Raw genomic sequence first — 23,813 nt, 5'->3', positions numbered from 1 at the left:
GCTTTTTTGAGACAAGTTTCCTCCATCCGAGACAAAATGAAACCCATATTAGGCTAATCCCCAAGGGGACAGGAGCCAAAAGAGTCTCTGATTATAGGCCCATTGCCTTGTGTAACACGCACTACAAAATCATTGCCAAGATTTTGTCTAAAAGACTTCAACCGTTGCTCCACTCCCTGATCTCGCCGTCTCAGTCGGCCTTTGTGCCGGGAAGGGCGATCTCCGATAATGTGTTGATCACCCATGAGGTTTTACATTATTTGAGGAAATCGGGGGCAAAAAAACACGTTTCCATGGCGGTTAAAACTGATATGAGCAAGGCCTATGATAGGATTGAATGGAATTTCTTGAGAGAAGTCCTAAGGCGTATGGGCTTTCATGATACTTGGACTGAGTGGGTGATGGCATGCGTAACGTCAGTCTCCTACGCTTTCCTTATCAATGGAGGGCCGCAAGGGAAAGTAACTCCAACCCGAGGAATCCGACAAGGTGACCCTCTATCTCCGTATCTGTTCATCCTTTGTACGGAGGCCTTGTCGGGACTGTGCAACAAGGCTCTTCAAGACGGGACGCTTCCAGGCGTTAAAGTAGGCCGGTATTGTCCTCCTATTAATCACTTGTTGTTCGCTGATGATACCATGTTCTTCGGAAAGTCCAACGCGGTAAGCTGTTCTACTCTATCCACCATCCTGCTCAAATATGAGAGAGCCTCAGGTCAGTGTATAAACCGCGCAAAATCGGCTATTACCTTCTCGTCTAAGACGACACAGGAGTGCAAAACTCGGGTCAAGCGAGAGCTTAATATTTGCAGTGAGGGTGGTATTGGTAAGTACCTTGGTCTGCCCGAACACTTTGGACGCAGGAAGCGAGATATTTTTGCCTCCATCATCGATCGAATCAGGCAGCGAGCTCAGAGTTGGACAAGCAGATATTTATCGGGAGCCGGGAAGATGGTTCTGCTAAAGGCAGTACTAGCGGCTATGCCTACATACACGATGTCATGCTTCAAGCTCCCCATTTCACTCTGTAAACAGATCCAGGCGGTCCTCACCCGCTTCTGGTGGGATGTGAAACCTGAGCTTAGGAAAATGAGTTGGATATCTTGGGACAGATTGACGTTTCCAAAGAGCGCGGGAGGGCTTGGATTTCGAGAAATCGAAATTTTCAATGATGCCCTTCTAGCAAAACATACTTGGAGCCTGCTGAAGAACCCCTCATCCTTGCTTGGCAAAATCCTCCTTAACAAATACTGCCATGATACGGATTTGCTCTCCTGTTCACCACCCAACTCTGCCTCTCATGGGTGGCGCGGGATACTGGCAGGTAGGGAGATTATAAAAAGAGGATTGGGATGGGCGGTAGGGAATGGAAGGAACTTAAAGGTCTGGGGTGATAAATGGATTTCGACAGAGACGCCATCGTGCCCAATAGGACCACCCGCGGAGCAAGACCAAAATCTCAGAGTCTGTGATCTTATGTTCCCAAATTCTACAGTCTGGAATCATGAGGAAATCAAGCGACGAATACCAGTATATGAGGCTCACATCAGGAAGCTGGTGCCAAGCGACTTCCAGATGGAAGATGAACTGTTCTGGCTCCTGGAGAAGTCTGGAAATTACTCCACAAAGTCAGGGTATGCTTTGGCAAAAGTCCACAATGGCAAACCGCACGACCCTTTTGACTGGAAGAAACTGGTGTGGAACGTCCAGTGCTCACCAAAGCTGCGACACTTCCTATGGAAATTAAAGAATAATGCTTTGGCAGTGGGAGAAGCCTTGGTTAAGAAAGGAATTCATGTTGATGGAAAATGCAAGAGGTGCGGAGAACCGGAGTCGATTTATCATGTTATGTTCTCTTGCATTACAGCGCAGAAGGTATGGGCTCTTACCCCAGTACTGATGCTACCATCAAGATCTTCATGTACTACGATGGAAGACCTCTTGAAAGACAGTGCTCGTATGATTAACTTACCTCCCACCGGTTTGACAACTCCCTTATATCCTTGGATATTCTGGGTTCTGTGGACGAGTAGGAATCAACTGCTGTTTGAGGATAAGTCTTTCTCGGAAACAGAGATGTTGACGAAAGCTACAAAGGCGGCGAAGGAGTGGGAAGCATCACTTCCAAACCGTAAAACTATCTCTGATTCATCTAAAGACTGTCCACAGGTGAACGTGCTACCTCAGGTTCCATCAAACTCCTTCATTATTTGTTCAGATGCTGCTTGGAATGGATCTACTGGTGCAGGGGGGCTGGGCTGGGTCTGTAAAGACTCCTCAGATGCGGTCAGGTTCCAAGGAACTGACTCTCAACGCTATATAGCATCAGCTCTAGCGGCAGAGGCATTAGCGATGAAAGCCGGTCTTCGAAAGGCCATCCCCGCCGATATAAAAGACATAATCTGTTGTTCAGATTCTAAGAGTCTTATTGATGCAATCACAGGAAAGAAGACTGTGGTCACTCTCCGAGGAATACTCCATGACCTAGGCGTGTTGAGTAGCTCCTTCTCATCTATCTCCTTTAAGTTTATTTCGCGTAATTGTAATGTCCCTGCTGATCTTTTGGCGAAGAACGCTTTGTTTACGCTGTCAAACAACCTCTCGGAGGTCGTTGAAGTTGTACGTTGATTGTGAATTTTAATGAAAAAGGTTTGATCAAAAAAAAAAAATAGGGGTGGGTTGGAGACGGTTTAATAAGTTAAACTAAACACAACCATTTTCCCACTAAAACTTCTTAATGTAACTGATCATACTAAAACTTTGATAGAGAAATAAATTGACTATTTTATAGAAAGAAACAATTTATAAACTCACAGTTTTACATAAAGACACAAAAACAAATCTTCATATATATTCATACAACTTTGAATCATGGATCATTTAAGAATCTGTAGAAGAGGTAAATATTTTTGCTATTTAACTTGGACTTTTGCCTGTATCTACAGGGTGGATATATCCTAAACACTGTAGTACACTGAATTAATTATAACCCAATTTACTAAACAACATATTCTACTTAATCTTTGTCTAGCGTAATTGGTAATTTCTAATTTATCTACTCCTCTAAGTTGCACGTCTTTCTTTTCATGCATGTTGCCTACTTACTTTTGTGGGTTGCACATATTTTGTATGAATTGGGTTGAATTAACCTGAAATCTTGAATTTTAATTAGAGAAGATCCATTTCTTGGCCCAATTTCGCAATATATGGAGACTCGTGATTGCTACTTCCAGTTCCTTCCAAACATTTCAATTTCCGTTGGGCTTTTGTCACAAGAAAACACACACACACACACATAGGTTTCGAGGAAAGGTATGGAAAATATATTCGAGGAAATTGTTTTTTTGGGCCAAAAAATTGATAACTATGTTCTATTAGGTTAATTTCTTTTTTTTTTTATCATTTTTTCCTCTAGTATCTTTTAGTATTTTATAAAATAAATCAAATAAATAGTTTTATAAACAAAAAAAATTAAAAAAATAGTAACTACTGATGAAATACCTATATCAACTTATTGATATTTTTTTCCAGTTTTAAAAATGATTAAATCATAATTTCATATTTTGTTTTACAAAAAGCAGAATTGACATTCTACACAGTAAAAAATGTAATCCATTTTTTTCGTTGAATCTAATATGTTTAGAATACATGATCTACGTAAATAATAGTAATCCAAAAAGATTTAGAAAACACATTCCAAGCTTAACCTATCGTTCTAAAATCTGTAGAATCTGAAATCTACACATTACTATAAATCTAAAATCTGTAGAAATCGAAATTCACACATTATTATAAATCTAAAAGTAGTAGCAATCAATTTCAAACATGTTTTTAATGTGTTCTACGTATAGTAGAAAACATATTCTACGGATAAGGATAATCAGTTCCAAAAATATGGGAAGAAAATATTTGAAAATATTCAATTTCCTTATATTTATTAAATCATTTAAAAAATAAAAAAAAAATCGTGACTTATAAAATCAATTTTTAAATTAAAAAAAAATAAAACATCGATTTAGAAACTTCTTCTCACGCCATCTTCTTCTCCCCCTTTGTTCTTCAATGAGAAGAGAAAAATGGGTTTGATTGATTAGAAATCGAGTTTTAAGAGTCCGACTCGTGTTTGTTCGGTTCAAATCAAGTGGGAATCAAACTAGATTTAACCGACGAAAACCAGAAAATCGATTTGGAAGACTTACCTGGACACGGGATCAATCGATCCCGAAGACGCGACCGATCGATCGAAATGGGATCGAGTTTTGCGATCGACTGACCTGGGCTTTGTTGATCAGCATATGCTCCACATATTTTCGTTGTTCTGGATATATTTATTAGAATCGACCGGTTTCTTACGGGATCTATCGATCCCTTTGAGAAAAAATAACTTCGAACTTTAGTTTTTTTTGGGATTTTTACCCTTTTTTTAATTATTTTAGTTAAAAATTATATTTTAATATTTAACAATTGTTTTATGAGAAATTTCCTAGGATAGAGCTAAAAAAGTTTTTGTCACAAATATATACCTTAAAAATAAAAATGACCAAAATAGACTTAAATGTTTTATCAAAAGAAGTACATATACACTTATACCCCTAGGGTTAATTAATGTAGACATTAGGGTTTAAAGTTAAAGGGTGAGGTTTAGGGTTTAGGGTTTAAGGTTTATGTTTAGGGTTTAAAGTTTAGGGTTTAGGGTTTGGAGTTCAGGGTTTAGAGTTCAGGGTTTAGAGTTCAGGAATAAAATTTCTAAAATAAAAATGTTATTTTGGTCATTTTAGTTTTTGAGGTCTATTTTTAAAAAGGTCTATTTGAAAGAATTGTCCTTGTTTTATTAATTATAATTTAGAATTTTTAATTGAAATTAAGGGTAGTATTGCCATTTTGAAAATATTTAGACTAATAGAAGATAAGGTATATGAGATTAGTTTAATAAAACATAGTTATCATTTTTTTTTGTCTAAAAAACAATTTTCCCAATATATTTTTAAATCTTATCTTTAAAATACACTTTTATCATTAGCTAGTTACAGTTGTGCCACTGGGCTTAAAGATACCAACCTAAATGGCATATGTTCAGCGAAATCAGCCGATAAACAAGCTGATTTTATTAGAAAGGGTCTACGAAGTTCTTATTCTCAATCCATGATACCAATATACATTGATCGAAGAACCAAAGTATGACTAGTGGAGAGAGACATTAGAAAGGCTCATTTATCTTGAGAGACCGACCTATTATGATTTTGGAGGTATGGGTTATGTGTTGACTGACCTGAAAACTAAGTTGTATTGTTAAAAGAGCTTGTGCCAAATGGTTGTATTGGAGCAATCAACATGTCTGATGATATGAATATCTAAATACGTAAAATAATCAAATTTGGATCTATATTCTGCATGCAGAACCCAAATGGGTAAACAAAGAAGAACCTAAAGGCCTAAAAGGTCAATCACTCGTAGAATATACTTCCTCTGTTTCTAAAAGTAAGATGTTTTATAAAATTTTGATGTTCCAATATATAAGATGTTTTCATTTTTCTAGATAACTTTTACTTTATTAAAAACTGTGTACCCGATCATATTTTAATAGTCTATTTTGTAATTGGTTGAATACCATTAATTTATAGTTTTAATGATATTTTCTAGACAAAAAGTAGTTTTTTTAATATGTGTGTTTCTACCAAAACATCTTATATTTATGAACAGAGGGAGTATAAAATTAGTCCATAGGAATCCAATGTAAATGAAGACAAAAAGGTTAAATAAACATCATAAATATTGGATTCGTATTTTGCTTTGCGTGACAAAACTTGGAATCTAATCTTTGGCCAAAAAAAAGAGATTGTTGCGTAAAGCCTAATAATTATGAGTGCGAGACATCGTTGCATGTAAAGGGGAGACATAATTTTAGCAATGGTCCTTTTTGGTCCAGTCCCTTAACCTTAAATTAAGGGGTTTTATTAAACGATTTATTACGCTGCTTAACGTTTTTTTTTCTTTCTAGAGCTTCGAATTAGCTAGCATGCGCGAGGGAAAGTATATTAGTGCGATGTTCAATTTCAAATTTCATATATTCATATATTCATTCAACTGTACTAGTAGTATGTTTAAAGTATGAGTGATTATCTAAACTTTTTCAAAATACAAATAACTAAATTTTATGGTTTATTTGATTAGAAAAGTCATAAATTTCTTAAATCATTCGAAAGTCGTATAGACTAAACATATCAAAATCCATTGTTAAGTTAACTGTCGGTGCAAAACTAACTGTTGTTAACTTGTTTGAAATTTCTCCAGATTTATGAAAGAATAAACTTGCTAAAGCAACCATGAAGCGACAAATTAAATTACACGGTCCACGCGTTTGAATACCGTCATCATATCCTCTTCGAACGTTAAATCATAAAATCTCAAACCCTTTTAACAAATATAGCCACGAGACCATCTTCTTTAGATACTACCAATCTCTACATGACGTGTTTCCCCTTTGTTTATAATGGCCTCACGTGGTGTTTTTAGAGGAATCCACTTCGTTCTTGAGACAACCAACATGTCACCATAGCTTGGCCCCAAAAGAGTCCATTAGGAAAATATAAGTCGCTGTAAACCACCGTTTATGCAACTTTGTTTGTATGTTGAAGAGCAGAAGTTAACTTTCCTAATCCATAAAATACAATTATAGTGCGAATTTTAATAAGTTTGATATTTCAACACGCATCTATAATAGGCTAAAATCTAATTTTAAGAAAATTAAGAAATCATTGATAAAACTAAAAAAAAAAAAAAAAAAATTGAACTTATTAGTATTTAAGCGACATTATTCGAAAAAAAAAAACTGAAGTTCTGTAGATCTCTTTTCTTACTGCGAAGTTTTGAGGGGAATCTTTTACATTGTGGATGTGGAGTGTGGACATAGCATGTGTGGTCTCATTTACCTTTTTTTGGCAACTACAAGTTCTCCTTCTCCCACTTATATCGACTCATGATTCATATAAACCTACCTATTTTTTTAAAGATGAAGTTCCAATAGTTCTCAGTAATTTGAGTAGCTTTCACTCTTTAGTCTTGCATACTATTTGGCTGTATGCTCTTCAAAGAGACTGTAAACAAAATTGAATGTGAAAATATAGCATTTTGAATAGATTTTTTTTTGCTCACCCAAATAATTGGCAGGTATAATAAATCTATAAACTAGTTGCACGCTTTAATTATATCTCTCTAAAAAATAATATGCCAATAATTTTCTGTGTTGCTTGAATGTAGCTCAATTAGCAATCTATACGTACTTATGTTTTACGCCTAAGTATTTAATGAGCTTTTAGTGAACATTCACATTACTCATATTGTTTGGTATAATAATAGCCATTACTAAGCGAGACCATAATTTTGTATTTAAACCAAAGTGTCATTAAGAGCATCTCCAACCCATCTCTATAATAAAGATCTCTAAAATAGAGGTAAAAATAGAAATGATGTTTTTGCTCCAATGTGTTCCTCTATAATAGAGGAATGCTATATTTGTCTCTATAAATAGAGGAATGCTATTTTTTCTCTATATTTAGGGGAAAAAATAACATTCCTCTATTTATAGAGACAAATATAGCATTTCTCTATTATAGAATAACACATTGGAGCAAAAACACTATCTCTATTTTTTTTTCTCTATTTTAGAGATCTTTATTATAGAGATGGGTTGGAAATGCTCTAATTTTTACACAATATGTTATTCATATACAACAAATATTGCATGTATCTATACATTTGTTTTTTTTTTCTGAAACGCAATAAATGCCAAGACATGAATTCGTTGGGAGAGGAGTGGTAGATACTCAATTCACATGCGAATTCATTTGTATTCTCATGATAAAGGCCTCTTAAGCTTCTATGCGTGCATGACTGTATATAGATAATAAATGTACACAGTAATAATTCTAGTATATTACACCAGTTTTTACCAACACATCGCCGTGATTAATTTGACAAAGACCGCCAATTATGCAATTGCATGATTAGGTACGGAGTACAAAAGTAATTTTCTCTTCATTTAAAAGATCTATGTTTTAAATTTTTTACATTTTTTAATAAAACATATTAAAACTTAACTATAAATGCATAGTTTTTTGTAATTTTATATTTCTTATATTTTTAAACCAATAAAATTTTAAGAAATACAATTAATGTTTTTGAACTTCACAATTTATTATTATTAGTTGACAAAAATTACATTGAAAATATAAAATATGTGTTTTTTTTAAACAAAATTTTTTTCTAGAATATAGATCTTTTACGAATGGACGAAGATTTGTGATTAATTTGAAGTAATAACTACGATTCCACCAATTTAATAGTATTAAAAACTTTGTATTTCTAACTAGGATCACTACATTTGTCTCCGAAATCTATCCTCGTAAACCACAGTTCTTTTAACTCGACAGTTTTAGATTCACAGTAATTCCTGTTCATAAACATAGCAAAACATATATACTCATATACACACAGACATGTGATCTTTATGCATCTCAATACATTTGTCCACGTATCAGAGACGAATTAAAGCGTCGGTAACTACACAAATCCATCTAGAATTTCACAATCTTAACACAGAAAAGGTGAGAAGCTGGCACATATAGGGCTGACGTGGCAGATATAAGTAGATTTGTAGTGACGTGGTTGTTATAAGAAGATCTGGTTGGTGCATAGATATGCCTTGCCATCGCCATATATTACAATCCTTAATGCTCCTCGACAACCTGGCATCGCCCCCAACTGCTTTCCTCTTTTTCCAATTATCGCTTAGATAAAAAATTATGCCTTCATCTATGTACATATATTGATTTAAATGACCCAATAATAAAACCACTTATAAATATTAAATATCACTTTTATTTTTATAAGAAAATTAACACGTTAACATGAAATTGACGCACATTATATATATTCTGATTTTATATTACTATTAGGTTGCTGTTTTTGATAAGGGTGGCGCGCCTATGCATAAAGGTTAAATGTGTTAGTGTGCAACTGCGCATATTCTTTATTCAACAGGAAAGAGTGAAAGTTCTTGTAGCTATATTACGGCAGCTGGTCACTAGAAGTTCTAGAGCTGTAATTTATTTACAATGGACGACTTTTATTTTTCCTTTAAAGATTAACATATAAAATTAAAAAGTCGTTCTTAAGTTTTCAGGCTAACAAGGTATATATTTATAGAAGCAAAGAAGCATTATACTGTACATGAGAACAATAATTATAAATTGAATTGTATAACACGCGTATACATAAACACTTTTGTAATTTCTAAGATCCACCTTCATAATGATATTTTCCAAAAATGTATTTAAAATATGGCTAAAGAAATGTTGAATTGTGGAGAGTCTAGACTGAAGTTGAGAGAAGATATGAACATTTTGACTTTTCTCACGTGAGAACTAAGACTCTGAAAGCTTTGCATGTAATGTAAATCTTTGACAGTTTTTCTGGACATAAAACTTTGACCGGTTAAGTTCGATAGAGTTCGGATCGGAGCAGGTGTTGTATCACTTTAGGTACGGCTAATGCACGGCGCAATACGTGGCCCGATAAATGCGGACAATTACGGATCATTCTTTTTATTTTTGCTTTGTGAAAAAAGTTTAATAAATTGAAATAATCACTTTATTCTATGTAAAGTTTCTGCGTAAGTGGGAGTCATTATCTTCCTTCTAAACTGAAATCTCTTGATTTTTGGAGGGTAAATAATTGGCGGCAATCGGTTGAGAGCTGTAAAGAACCAAACAATTTTGAATCGAAGCATCTAAATCGAAACACTGTAGCTAGTTATCATCATTTATGTATTGAATATTAATGATTATGAGTGAGGGTAATGTAGAGTTTTTGGCAAAACTGAAGATGTCAAGATAGTAATAGAAAAAGGTTAAAGCAGTAATGATGGGTTAGAAAATTCTTCCGTGATTGATGCTGCAACTTGTTTTTGAGCAAATCTTTTTCCCTTTTAGCTAACGTAATAAAATTAGGTGAGAATGTGAGATAATCAAGTAATCAACAATTTTTTTTATAATTCACTATCTACCTAAAAAAGGTAACTATGATATTCAACATATTTTTTATAACCAATAGAATAAAAACTTTTATTTATTGTATGATACGACAAGTATTTTTTCTATAACCAGGAATTACGCAACTGATGCCCGCGCAAGTAAACATGTGAAACAAGAAGATTCAAAACAAATTAATGGTACGACTAGTTTCCTCGCTACCATTCTTAAACACAGCTTTTGCGGTTGATAGCGGTTGTTGGCGTTTTGCAACAATCGTTTAAACTGTTTCAAACCGCTTCAAACCACTATAAACTTCATAAATTCAAAAGCTGGTTCCAGCTAGAGTTTGCGGTTGCGGAAAGATATTTTTTTTCTTTAAAAAAAATACAAAAAAAATATATTCAATAAAAAATTACAATTGGAATTATAAAAATACTAAAATATATCTATTATATTTTAATTAATATTATAAAATTTTAAAATAAAAATATTTTCTATAATTTTTAAAAATTTAAAACTATAACTATCTAAATATAATTTTTATATTTATTATAATATTATATTTTTGATATTTTTATAATTATATAAATATAAATATTTTTAATTTATTATTTAACCGCTGCTGCATTTAGTAGTTAACCAGTCATAAGTATCCGCAAATGCACCAATTTTAAACCGCAGAACCAGTCGTACAAATTTCTTAAAACTGCTAGAAACATCAACCACCCGCATCCGTAAACTCCCACAACCGCAGCCGCAACCGCTGCGTTTGAACCAGTTAGGCCCTAAATAGCTCAAGTTTGCATTTGGGCAGAAAAACAAACATAAATAAACATACATTAGTATAAAATATAAAAAAATCATCATAAATATGAAACGCCTCATATAAGTCAACTCGATATTATATAATTTGTTGAGCTTTTTTACCTTTAGGTAAATCATATACTGTATTATTCTAGATCCAGGAAATGAATGAGATAATATAGTTTGAGTATCATTATTTATTAAAAAAAAATAGATTGAACATATATACAAAAATATGAGAAAACCGTTACAAAGTACAAACCTACGTCCGCCTTACGTAGAAATAAATAGTAATCAATTATTTTTAAGTTTAATTTTGACAAAAGAAATACTTAGCCATATGATATCCCTCTCCAACTCTAGGTTTGGAGTTTCCCTCTCTCCATAAATACCGAACCTCACTCATTTCTTCTTCCTCACCATCATCTCTCCAAGTAACAAAACCTAACTCTTTCTTTAACAAGAGCTCAAGCTCCAAAGAGCTCTTGTTCTTTCTTCGTCGTCTCCTTTAGAACCCATTCTTAGCACTTCTCACAAAAATGGCTATTACTAAACTAGCAGTTCTTTTTACCACATTTGTCCTTTTCACCCTCACCGACGCAAAAATCCCCGGCGTCTACTCCGGCGGCGCGTGGCAAACCGCACACGCCACTTTCTATGGAGGCAGCGACGCCTCTGGCACTATGGGTTAGTCCACAAAAGAAAAACAGACCATAAAAACAGAGTAAATGCAACCAAAATAATCTTTCTCGTTAACAAAATATTTTTTTTTATTTTACAGGAGGAGCTTGTGGTTACGGTAACCTTTACAGCCAAGGCTACGGAACTAACACGGCTGCTTTGAGCACGGCTTTGTTTAATAGCGGTATGAGCTGTGGAGCTTGCTTTGAGCTAAAATGTGCCAACGACCCACAATGGTGCCATTCAGGTAGCCCATCGATCCTCATTACCGCAACCAACTTCTGCCCACCAAACTTTGCTCAGGCCAGCGATAACGGAGGATGGTGCAACCCGCCAAGAGCCCACTTTGATCTAGCCATGCCTGTCTTCCTCAAGATCGCTCAATATCGCGCAGGCATTGTCCCCGTCTCATACCGCAGGTACAGAATGCTGTAGTATATATTTAAGACCTTGGCAATATTAACAAGAACGTAAAACCTTAATGCTCACATATGTTTTACTCCAAAGCACTCATATCTTTAGAAATCTTGAATATATTAAATTTTAATATTCATTTATATATAATACTATATAAAATATACTCCATCCGTTTCCGAAAGTAACATATTTTAGATTTTTTTTTATTTCACAAAGGTAGATTTTCTATATTGTTAAGGTACTTTTTATACTTTTGAAGAACATTAATTGAGTATATTTGAATTGATTAAATTTCATTGGTGAAAAGTTATTGGAAAGTGTATAATAAAGAAAAAAATAAAATAAATTATAAACATTTAATAAATTTTTAATAAGCGTGTATACTCTAGAAAATCTTGCTTTCTAGAACAAAAGAACTATGAAAGGTGGAGTATATTTTATAAAATTTGCTTAAAGCATTTAAAAGCGTTGGACCGACAGTAATTTTAGTTATGATAATTTGCTAAATGAATGCAACTTTGGTTTTAGTCTAGGTGTTCTTTAATGCACAAATAAATTCTCCACATTTTTGTTTGACATGTAAGTGAGTGAGTAAACTAAGTGTGACATGTTGGTTCTTTATTGTAGGGTGCCTTGTAGAAAGAGAGGAGGGATAAGGTTCACAATCAACGGTCACCGTTACTTCAACTTGGTTCTGATCACTAACGTGGCCGGAGCGGGAGACATCGTGAGGACGAGCGTGAAAGGTTCACGAACTGGTTGGATGAGTTTGAGTAGGAACTGGGGTCAGAACTGGCAATCTAACGCTGTTTTGGTTGGTCAGTCACTTTCTTTCCGCGTTACAGGCAGTGACCGTAGAACCTCAACTTCATGGAACATAGTTCCTTCTAACTGGCAGTTTGGTCAAACATTTGTCGGCAAGAATTTCAGGGTTTAAGCGAGTTTCAAGAAGCTATATTAAAGTGGTCGAGCCAAATGAAAACTCTCCGCTAATTTCGCTTCTCTTTCTTTTTTCAAAATTTTAAACTAAGGAGAGAAAATCAAGGGGAGATAAGTATCTTTGACTTTTGTTTTTGGTGTGTGTTTTAATTTGTTTTTTGGGCTTGGTGTTTTAATTGTGGGGGCGAGTGAAAGAGAGTAGTTGAAGTGGCTGTGAGAAAAATTCGTAACAGCCCGCAGCTGCTGAAGTATTTACAATGGTTGGGGTTTTTTATACAGTGGTTGGGTTGTAAGTTACAACTTGTAACGTTTAATTTCGTGTAATGTAATACATGGTTATGTTATTAATTATACTATTTACTAATCTTCTCGTTTGTTTTCAACTAGCCATTTACAAAACAGTTTCACTTGAGATTGAAGTTAATGCACGTTAGTGATAGATCCACGGGGATCCCACTTAGGTCTGGTAACGAGAAACAGGAATAATTCAATGGCTATAGCCAGGTCTAAAAGCCTTTATTAAGTGGGAATTGTTTTTTTGTTTTTTTTTTTTACCAAAAAAAAGTGGGAATTGTTTTATTTTTGACTGATGAATAAACAAATAAATAAGAAAAGTATTTCTTGACAGGTGACAGCATTTGATGCAAATGTAACACAAGTCCACAAATCCATTACTTGTTATTCGTTTTCCTTTTGGAGATATGAACGGAACATGTCTTCTCCACTGACAAATTAAGCTAAAGTTTATTATTCATCTCCATTATATATTTTATTGTTTTATATTACTCCACTTCTAAAGTGTTTAATTTTTCATATGAAACTCGATTTTATTTGTTTTAAGATGCAAACAAACAATAATGTTTAGAACATCAGCATTAATAAGAGATATTTTCCTTAATTAGAATATTTAACATATACTATATAATACTACTAGTGTATTTTAATTTTGCTATTAAATTTTTAAATAAAAATAATTGAGCTAATGAAAAAGGTCACATAAAACAGTCTCTATTTTCCAAAAATTTCTACTATAAAAAAAGCCCTTTCTAAAAGTTTTCACTTTAAAATAAAATACAATTTATTTTACAAAAAAAATGTATCTAAATCCTACAAAACTGGTTGAAGGACTATTGATGATGGGATGTAAAAAAAAGACTATTGATGATGGTGCCCTTGCATCCAAGAGAGAAGTTACCCAAACATTGTCATTCTGATCTAAATAAGGCTTTCTAGTATTTACAATGACAATAGATAACGAAACTCATGGCCATATGTTTGAATCTCTACCATTTTAGCTAAAGGAACTTTTGCTTTTCTTTTCAAACATTCCATAACCATAGCCTTCAGGCTCCCTGATCGTGGCAACTGGCTGTAGATCCATTCCAAAAGAGATTCAATATCATCTGCAAAATCTTTCATGTGCCATTGAAGAAGCTGTGGAACAATAACCTTTTTCTTGCTGGAAACACCTACGGAAGCTTCTAGATACTCGACTCTTGCTCTTCCTAAATCATTCACCACCTCATCTGCTGTATAGACTCTAAGCTGCACATGAATACCACCAAGCTCATCATCCATCCATTTACAATGCTCAGATAAACTATGTTTGTACACTTACTGCTGGTGAAGACCAACTTCCACGACAAAGCGCAAATGTCACGTTAGGCTCTGAATATCCTAAACCATAAGTGTGCCGCAGGAGAGTTTCTTTCTCATCAAGTGAATCCTTATTTCATGAAGATGTTGATTAGCTTCTTCGGTAGTTACGTGTATTTTATAGGTTATAAAATATGTATAAACTTACATGTTCTGGTTCACAAGGATGCCGTAAGACAAAATGTTCAATTGCCAAAGCGTTGAGGACTATGCCACCGACGTTAAGTGAAGCCTAACAAGAACACACTCATATGGTTGGATGCTAATCTACAATTAAGATAAAATTAGCGTACTTTTTTCTTGGAATTTTGATCCAAATCTTACCTTATTCATCAAGGTAAGTAGTTTATTGTGTGACGAAGGTAACCCATACTCAAGAAAAGCCTATAATAGAACATATAATTCGATTTTAAGTTTAATTTTGTGTCGTAGATATTTTAAAAAAATTCAATAATTTATTTTGAAACTTTGGTCGTACATGCATGATACAAGCGTTGTAGATATTGATCCAGAAAGCGAGTTTTTGCTTGTAGGTCAAGAAAGTCAAATCCACCTCTGATAGTTTTTCCATCAAAACACTATTAAACACGCATAGATAGTCAATAAACCACTTTCATCAACAATTATACTATCTGATTAGATCATTTCAGTATATTAAATCCAGAGAATGTAAAAGTAGAATACCTCAAGCGTGGAACAGCCGGTGAACAATAATATGTGAGACTGGTCACATCGATGGAACTTCTTGAAATGTGAATGAAGTTCTTGTAAGGACCAATGTCCCTAGTGAATCCCCCACTTGAGTCTGGTAAGACGTGGTAAGGATCAAGATTCATTGCATTCTGATAATGACTATATGTGTTTGATTTCCGGCTACAAGAAGAAGGCCGTCTCGAAAACTCGACATCCCCTTTGGTCTTTGATGAAACTTGATTCAGTTCTAAGTATATGCTTATGAGACAGTTTATGAGTTGTTCTGATACTTCGTTTGGGTCTTCTTTGCTCTTCACTTCCACAAGCCTAAGCCCCTTTCTTACTCTACCCATGTGTGGTCTCGATAATCCATCATATTCATCTGGCAAGTAAAACCACGAATCTGAGTGCAATGTGAAGTATACGAGTAATGTAGAATATAAACTTCCACATAGGGAGTTTCGATGGAACATGAGTAATATTAAGGGACTTGAGCCAATTCATGGACCAGATGTATTTTAGTTTTGTTCGGTTTGATTTTGAAGATAAATTTTGGTTTGAGAAATTTCGGTTTGGTTACTAAGAGCATCAACAATGCAGGAGGTTTTTAACCCTTGGACCTCACAGAAAACATAAAAACCGGTCTCAAAAGGCTTTAGATAAGGATCGATCGTTGCACTATTCGCGGGACCACCAACACGTGGCGACCCGCGATTGGTGCGCTTTTTAATTTTTTAATTTTTTTTTAATTAGACAAAAAAAAATTAAAAAAAAAAAATCTAAGAAACCACAATGTGAGTTCTAGGGATAATGCTTATTGATAGTTTCTTAGGATTGCATTAATTACAAAACTTAGAAAATGAGGAAAGAGAGAGAGTAAAGTATAGGTGTAGAGAAGCTTGCAAAAAAAAATTTAGATACTCTTTTCTTGCGTGTACTTCTTCTATTCATCCAAACTTTTTTTTTATTGAAAATTTAAATAACAAAATTAAAACATTTGTGTCAGATACTCTTTCATGGGCATCTACCATCGGTAATGCTCTAATACTCTCGTTGTGTCCTGTAGTATTAATGTGCAGCTTATAAACGTTTTAAGGAATAAGCAACTACTTACCTGTGAATCCACCTGAAGAAGTGGCAGCCAAGAAATCAGGAGCATAAGAGAAGGATAGCCTTGAGTGAGTACTAGAGACAGTATCTAGAGCAGAACGTTGATAGTGATGCGAAAAAGATCGTTGTTGAAGATCATGTCTTAGTTGCAAACTTTTGCGTCTCACATGATTCTGTCTAGCTAGTGTCCTCTTCTGTTCGGTCAGCTCTTGCGTTTGTCTCTGTTCGTAGCACAGTTTAAGCTTCAGCTCCTCGATTTTTCGGTCTAGACAAAGAATCTCTGCCTCCACTAAGGCAAGTTCTTGTATAATCTCCCTAAACTGTTAGACATACATCAAAATAGTTTGATCGTTAGGTTAGGACATTATACATTATATGTGAGATATGGTTAGTGGTGTAACCTGTGGTGGAATAAACAATGAGGAGAGACTTGGGAGTGAAACAACAGAGCCATCAAAAGCAGACCGTAAACTTCTACTCAATGCTTCTTCTTCCTCTAGTCTCTCTTTAAGATGCATTACCTACATAAACACAAACATTTAAAATAACATAAAGTATTGCTTGTAAGTTTTTTTATTTTTAAGGAAAAAATATGCTTACTCCTTCCTCTAAGTCATTTCTCTTGTTACTATATTGCAGTGAAGCCTCCATGAAGAGTTTCTCAAATTTCATGCGTTTTCAAAGTTCCAGAGAAACAATATAGGAAGGGAGTATATATGATTAGACTGAAACGTGGGAGCCATTAAAAGGGTCGGTCGGAGAATTGGACTTAAATAATGTAGTTAGAAGCATACAATATATTTAAAACAGTTATTGACTTTTGTGTTTGGTCACTTTGAGGGATAATGCAAGTCACATGAGTCTTGCTATAATAACGGCTGATCAGATTCAGACAAGAACACAAAAGAGTTTGGTTATAATTATAAACACAGATTGTAGAGGTGGGCATGACGTGAACCCCATCACCGTAGAGACTACTTTCATGTATTATCTTATTATTTATTTTGTTTTACCTTGTAAGCTCAGCTGTAATGCTTATTTTGTATACTTGATATGGACCATACAATAGATTAAACTCAAAGAGATCACAATAGAATATAAGCAAATAATATGATAATTAATGTAATCTGTTCATATCGTTAAAATTCAATCAACACTCTTCTTAAACTTGCTCACTCGTCACCGAAGTATATACATCATAGACATAAGCCTAATCTATAAGCCTGCGTTAAGGTCGTCGCTGCTCTGACCAAGCCAACTTGAACAAAGACTGCTCTTCAAACAAAGTTGGACAGAGCCATTACTTTGGCAAAACCAGAGATTGGTTCAATCTGGGACATTAGCACAGAACAGCTTCTGCATCTAGCTGAGACTCTTGACCATCTGTCTCAGCGAGTATTGGAGCATGTAAGCTGATAAGTTTTTTTGTGAAAGATTATGTTAGGTAATTGAACAAAAAGATTAATAAAAAATCAGAAAGTGAGGAAGCACCTGACAGCTAAGTGTGGACTGAAGCTTATGAGAGGCAAGTTTCTTGATTGTGTTTGGAACACCAACTGTTGATATTGTAATCATTCGTTGTCCTATTTCAATGTCCTAAGTGTCAAGGAAAAGCATACCAAGAGTGACTACTAATGTCTTATTGTTTTAACATTATATAACTCAACTTAAAATGAATAGATACTTAGCAAGAGCTTCATTCATTTCTACAAAGAACCATATTTTTTTTTTTTTTTTTTTGGAACACCAAAGAACCATATGTTATATATGGCAAATGTTACCTTATTCAAACAACGATGAGCACTGAACACATCCTCTATAGCCAACACCTATACATTCAAAAAAAAAAACAAGCCAAAACTACTTAAGATTTTATGCTAAGTATTTATATCATGGAACCAAAACTCTAATTACATAACTCTGTATAATGTTCTCTTTAACATGATCATTCCATAAGAATCTTGGTTTCAATACATTTCATTTCACCTAATCCTAATCCATAAGCTGCATACACTGTCAAAGGAAGAAGAAAGCTAAACCCATTTGCTCACAATTGCTAAAGTCTTCAACTTTGTTTAGCCTTCGTCTTGTTGATAAGATTGATGATCTAGTTTTGAAGCATAGCAATCGTGTTGGTTGTTGTTGTCGTCATCATAGCTCGACAATCACTCAAACACCACACACACAGTGAAGGACGTCTTGAGTTGTGTTGGTCACTAAGGCCATCTTTATTGCAGGATCTTATAAGGGGTTTTTAATTTAATAAGGTATTAAAAAAAAAAGAAAAAAGGCAATTAGTGTAAGCAACTTATCTTATTTAGGCGACAGAAGAAACGCCTCTTGATGCCACGCGTTGCTTTCGTAGTGTTTTGGGAGGAGAAAACGAGGGGAGAAAAAATCAGTTTGAAGGGGAAGAAAAAAGTTTGGTCTCGGTTTCCTCCTTTTCATCTCCACGTTGATTTCTTCTGGGTTTTATGATTCTTGTTCAAGTCTTTGATCAGATTATTTAATCGCATCAAAGACCCAATTTTTAATTTGTCTGCGTGATCATCCTCAGATGGGTGGATCAGACGAGAACAAACACGGAGTTATCGGACCCATGAACCCACAAGGTATGATTGTATTCAAACACGAAACACTAATCTTTTGGTTTGGTTCTGTTTTTGATTGACTTAAGTGACTTGTTGTTAATGAAGGTGGTTTACGTGGAGGAAAGGTGAATCCGGCGAATGGGCAGACACGAAGAGCACTCAGCACAAGGATAAACCGGAGCTCCGATGATGTTCTTGTTTATGTTACTGAGTGCTCTTCGTGTCTGCCCATTCGCCGGATTCACCTTTCCTCCACGTAAACCACCTTCATTAACAACAAGTCACTTAAGTCAATCAAAAACAGAACCAAACCAAAAGATTAGTGTTTCGTGTTTGAATACAATCATACCTTGTGGGTTCATGGGTCCGATAACTCCGTGTTTGTTCTCGTCTGATCCACCCATCTGGTGATGATCACGCAGAAACAAAGCAATTCCAAAATTTAAAAATTGGGTCTTTGATGCGATTAAAGAATCTAATCACAAAACCCAGATGAAATCAAGGTTTTAAAGTGTTAACCTTTAGCTTTCAATTCAACGATCCCTTCCAAAATCGATCAGCAGCAAAGTCCCATAAGAGCAAGCAGAAACAGATTCGATCTCTGTCTCTCTCTCTTTCTTTCTCTCTTGCAAGAAGAGAAGATTTGGAGAGTGAATCAAGATTTGAAGGACGTGAAGATAGGACGTATGTCTGTCTGTGCAAAGACAAATATATGTTTGTTTATTTTATTTTTTAAATCAACGGCTAGTTAATCTGAGCCGTTGGATGAAGCATCAACAACTTAAAACCCTGGTGATGATGAAGAAAAAAGGCTCGCCTTCTTTTTGGAATCTGGGAACCCAACGGCTATGTTTTCAAATTCACTGTTATTTTCTTCCTCCTGGAGAAAAGCGTACTGGTGTAGTAATATGTGATACAAGGATGCTATTTTGTTTTGCCATGACATATCGCTTCTGCTGTAATGTGTTAGTTGATGTTGTTGATCTTTGAACGCAATGGGAAATGTATAACGCTTGCAACTTTGTCTCATGCCTCAGCATCCTATAGACTTGTAATGTTTCTTATGCTTGTCAACTCATTGTGATGAATGCCTTGATCCTTGGTTGATTGTGTGTCAACTATAATTTTTTTTTTTAAAAAACCTTGGTTAAGAGCTTTGCAATGGAACAATTAAATGTTAGAGTTTTATAATTTTGTCTCTTAAGTCACTTTTTATACTTAAAAGCATTAAAAAAATAATAAGAACCCCTAATATGGGTTTTTGCAATAATCATGCTCTAAGCGGATAAGAGATAAAGGCGGCACGCAGTTCGAATGCAGAAGTGAGAAACGACACGCGTTCTTCAGTTTAAATGTTGACTTTTCAGCTCTTAACCAAACAGTGTAACTAACCAATCCAACCCGAATAAATTAAAATTGATTGAAACTCAATATTCAATTAAACCGGGAATATTTACACAACATCCTACGACTTTTTAAAAATTGTATCGAGGAACATCTCTACATCAGATTCAAATGTATTAACAAAAAAAAAAAATCAACAATAGTTACAAACACAATAAGAAAGAAAAAATAACCTATACTTCTGGTAACTTAGCTCTGGTTTTAGAACCATGTCTCTTGCCATCCTTAACCGTATCGGTTTGAGTCGGTTTCCCCAAGTTGTCCTGAAGTTGTTGCAAGGCACGGACCACTTGGTCCATGGTCGGGCGTGACTTTGGTTCGAACGAGATACACAGCACCGCAATGCTGGCCATTCTCACTGCCTCTTCGGGTAAGTACTGTGAGTCTAGCCGAGGGTCCACGATTCGGAAAACCTTGCGTTTGCTTGTGAGGTAAGGTCGAGCCCATTTCACAAGATCTTCTTCTTCAGCAGGCCTGTTATAGTCCAAAGCTTCTTTACCCGTCAAAATCTCTAGAAGCACAACTCCGAAACTGTACACATCGCTCCTTGAGTTTAAGTGACCTGAAAGTATACAACAATGTGAAAAGATGAAACTAAGGACTCTAACCCTTGTATCTATATGGAGAGCTGATACTACTGAGCATTAGGCAAATGAAACATTGATTTATGGCTATCAAAACTAAAAAAATAATTTACGTAAACATAGACTCCTAAATTTGTATATAATTTTTTTATTAAATCCTTCACTAAATTGCATATAGCCTAATAGCCCTAAAATCTAGAACCGACCCATATATTTTTTTATATCAAGAAGATTAGTAGTTTAGTTAACCTGATGACATATACTCGGGAGCGGCATAACCATATGTACCCATAACCCTTGTACTAACATAGCTTAGATCACCCATTGGACCGTCCCTAGCTAGCCCAAAGTCAGAAAGTTTCCCATTGTAGTCCTGTAAGCATCAGCTAAACGTCTTTCAGATATTAGTGAGACCATCTAACTCTTTTGAATATGTGTTTCCTACCGCGTCAAGCAAAATGTTGGAGGCTTTAAAGTCACGGTATATCACTTTGACAGGGTCGCTGTGGAGGAATGCAAGCCCCTTTGCTGCATCAAGTGCAACCTTGACCCGTAGAGACCATGTTAGTGGTTTAAAATGTGAACCTCCTGCTTCAAAACCACTTCCATAAGTACAAAAACACAAGCTATATAACATTTCATCATTTCAAAACAACAAACAATGATTCAGGGGAACTCACTTCTGAATAGATGATTCTCAAGACTTCCATTTTGCATAAACTCATATACAAGAAGATGGTGGTCATCCTCCAAGCAATAACCAACCAGTTTCACTAGATTTGGGTGACTCAATTCTCCCAAGTAATTGATCTCTGTCTGCATCATAACAGAACATATCAGACACAATCCACACACATTAATTCAGACGTATTATTGACTTCCAACGTAAAACCAGTTGACGATAATTAGATTGATCATAACCTTTTATATATTAGGTAATTATTTCTCTAACTACCGATGCGTGATTTCATTCTTTCATTAACGTATATAACTCAAGTTTGAGGGAATGAACACTATACCAGCCATTCGTGGTGGCCTTGAAGACCTTCTTGGTTAAGCTTTTTAACGGCGATGACTAAACCGGTTCCTGGTTTAGTAGGAGTGAGACTGGTTTCATCCAACCAGCCTTTAAAGACAGAACCGAACCCACCTTCTCCGACCACACTGTCCGGTCTGAAATTTCTGGTTGCGAGTTTGAGCTCGTTGAAGGTGAAGCTCTTGACGGACGTCAACTCGAGTATCTCCTCTTCTGTCTTCCGGGCCGCAGCCCTCACGGATGACGATGTCCGGCTCCACATGCTTAGACCGGATAGATAGCTACTCTTATCTACATAGACATATGTTAATAGATGAAGAAAAAGATTCCGAGAAAGTTAATAGATGCAAAGATGGTACCATTGTAGGAAAAGTTATCGGCCTTGACTGGAGAACTGAAGCAAGAACCCATCAGAGTCCAGAACAGAACAGAGTCTTGATTCTTGCTCGTTCTTCTTCAGCTGCTTGAACCGGATTAAAGAGAAAGAGATGAGAACACAGAGAGAAGAAGGAGAAGAATTGAGAGTAAGGGTTGGTGTTAATGAGAGGCATGAGGCATGACAGAAAGAGAAGAAGAATGGTTGCTTTGTCTTTATGTATAAAGTCAAACAAATGGATACAAGAAAGTATAGTTTGGCCAAAAGATAAAAAGTCGTCGGATTCTGTTTTGATCGAGAAATGATATGTTGTGTGACCAATTTTTTTATTTAGAAAAAAAGTCTTAAGAAATCTTTTGGCTATATCCTGTAAGGATTTTTTTTTTTCAGAAGATCGATAAGAGAAACTATCTGTCACATTACTGGTTTTGGAGTGTTCTTTTGTTACCGTCCGTATCTGATTTATTACCATTTATGGGGACGACAAACAAACAGAGAGACCCGAGGATTTCATATTTGCTGTCGTAAACAAAATATTTATTTGGTCTCGGGTGTGTCATCACTGTCATGAGTGTGTATGTATGTAAACAGAAACTACGTATAAATTATAAATAATAATTCAAATCATTGCTTCTTTTACACTCTACATTATTTTGATTTTTTTAAATAAATTATATCATATCTTTTTTTATTAATTAGAAGTTTAGGCATGGTTATCATTGAGACTTGACATCATGGGTTTTGATATGAATGCACTATTTCGAATCTAGTTAACAACAATTGTTTATGATAAGAAAATGTTGGTAGGAATTCAACTAAGAACTTTTTTTGGCTTTATATAATCTTTGTTGGGTTGTACCAAAATCAAAGATCGGAGAGTTATTTTTAATTTTTAAATGGTTAGAAAGTTTGGATCAAAAGCATCGAGATCTAACGTGTCAATTTAAATTTTCTTTTCTTAAGAGAGCATATTCTATCTAACGGGAATAGAACCAACGACCCCTCTCTTAAATCTTACTATGTGGTCCAGAAACATTATCAAGTAGATCAACTCCTTGTTGGTCACCTAAATTATTTTAATACAACTGATTTAGGTTTTCTTTGGGGTGCACTTCAGATCATATCAAACTCCTCAAAGCTTATTTTTGTTTCATCATTTGGCTGGCTAGCCGTCATGAATCGATCCCCTCTACTTGTAAATGCATTTACAAAAAAAAAAAAAAACTATTTTGATTGCTTTTTATTCTTTTGACCATTTAATTTTCTTCAAACAATGTTCAAAAACCATGGTAATAACTTTGTTTCCTGTTGCGCACCATGGTCGTACGGAAGTAATGGAAACTCATTATTCTATGTGCAAGAAGTTTTACAAACTTTTCGAGATCGCTTTACATACCAAATAATTGACCCAAGCCATCAACTTTATTCCTCCTCTCTCTACATATACATATGAAAACAAATGACATAAACAAGTTCATAATCAAGAATCTAT

General features: G+C 35.0%; 3 protein-coding genes and 3 long non-coding RNA genes across 8 annotated transcripts; 2 read left to right on the top strand and 4 right to left on the bottom strand.

Annotated features, from left to right (window-relative positions):
• The first annotated feature begins 11,234 nt into the window (after positions 1 to 11,234).
• LOC106336677 (expansin-A4) lies at positions 11,235 to 13,215 on the top strand. The gene is made up of 3 exons (XM_013775585.1): positions 11,235 to 11,521; positions 11,616 to 11,934; positions 12,560 to 13,215. The coding sequence occupies exons 1-3, from the start codon at positions 11,374 to 11,376 to the stop codon at positions 12,867 to 12,869; spliced, it is 777 nt and encodes a 258-aa protein (XP_013631039.1). The 5' UTR covers positions 11,235 to 11,373; the 3' UTR covers positions 12,870 to 13,215.
• A 763-nt stretch (positions 13,216 to 13,978) lies between these two features.
• LOC106340194 lies at positions 13,979 to 17,051 on the bottom strand. 2 transcript variants are annotated; one of them, XM_013779068.1, is made up of 10 exons: positions 16,931 to 17,051; positions 16,732 to 16,851; positions 16,335 to 16,650; positions 15,212 to 15,602; positions 15,006 to 15,105; positions 14,852 to 14,911; positions 14,676 to 14,759; positions 14,490 to 14,597; positions 14,321 to 14,416; positions 13,979 to 14,240 (listed from the first exon to the last, which is right to left on the bottom strand). In XM_013779068.1, the coding sequence occupies exons 1-10, from the start codon at positions 17,000 to 17,002 to the stop codon at positions 14,163 to 14,165; spliced, it is 1,425 nt and encodes a 474-aa protein (XP_013634522.1). In that variant the 5' UTR covers positions 17,003 to 17,051; the 3' UTR covers positions 13,979 to 14,162. The 2 variants fall into 2 exon arrangements, with proteins under 2 accessions (XP_013634522.1, XP_013634521.1); XM_013779067.1 differs by having other exon boundaries at positions 13,980 to 14,416.
• A 370-nt stretch (positions 17,052 to 17,421) lies between these two features.
• On the bottom strand, positions 17,422 to 18,517 carry LOC106340368. The gene is made up of 4 exons (XR_001269374.1): positions 18,382 to 18,517; positions 18,112 to 18,159; positions 17,822 to 17,926; positions 17,422 to 17,742 (listed from the first exon to the last, which is right to left on the bottom strand). It is a non-coding gene; the product is annotated as an uncharacterized LOC106340368 (long non-coding RNA).
• Positions 18,518 to 18,615: 98 nt separating this feature from the next.
• Positions 18,616 to 19,084, top strand: LOC106340348. 2 transcript variants are annotated; one of them, XR_001269366.1, is made up of 3 exons: positions 18,616 to 18,762; positions 18,888 to 18,942; positions 19,027 to 19,084. It is a non-coding gene; the product is annotated as an uncharacterized LOC106340348 (long non-coding RNA). The 2 variants fall into 2 exon arrangements; XR_001269365.1 differs by having other exon boundaries at positions 18,656 to 18,942.
• Positions 19,085 to 19,119: 35 nt separating this feature from the next.
• Positions 19,120 to 19,561, bottom strand: LOC106340349. Its single transcript, XR_001269367.1, has 3 exons — positions 19,441 to 19,561; positions 19,271 to 19,325; positions 19,120 to 19,186 (listed from the first exon to the last, which is right to left on the bottom strand). It is a non-coding gene; the product is annotated as an uncharacterized LOC106340349 (long non-coding RNA).
• An 812-nt stretch (positions 19,562 to 20,373) lies between these two features.
• LOC106339789 (serine/threonine-protein kinase BIK1-like) lies at positions 20,374 to 22,529 on the bottom strand. The gene is made up of 6 exons (XM_013778662.1): positions 22,305 to 22,529; positions 21,929 to 22,236; positions 21,590 to 21,725; positions 21,355 to 21,497; positions 21,159 to 21,282; positions 20,374 to 20,887 (listed from the first exon to the last, which is right to left on the bottom strand). The coding sequence occupies exons 1-6, from the start codon at positions 22,354 to 22,356 to the stop codon at positions 20,499 to 20,501; spliced, it is 1,152 nt and encodes a 383-aa protein (XP_013634116.1). The 5' UTR covers positions 22,357 to 22,529; the 3' UTR covers positions 20,374 to 20,498.
• Positions 22,530 to 23,813: the final 1,284 nt, after the last annotated feature.

Source organism: Brassica oleracea, chromosome C4, assembly GCF_000695525.1.
Source record: "Brassica oleracea var. oleracea cultivar TO1000 chromosome C4, BOL, whole genome shotgun sequence".
NCBI classification, from domain to species: domain Eukaryota; kingdom Viridiplantae; phylum Streptophyta; class Magnoliopsida; order Brassicales; family Brassicaceae; genus Brassica; species Brassica oleracea.
The sequence above is the reverse complement of the archived record's forward strand: the minus strand, read 5'-3'. Positions and strand labels throughout refer to the sequence as shown.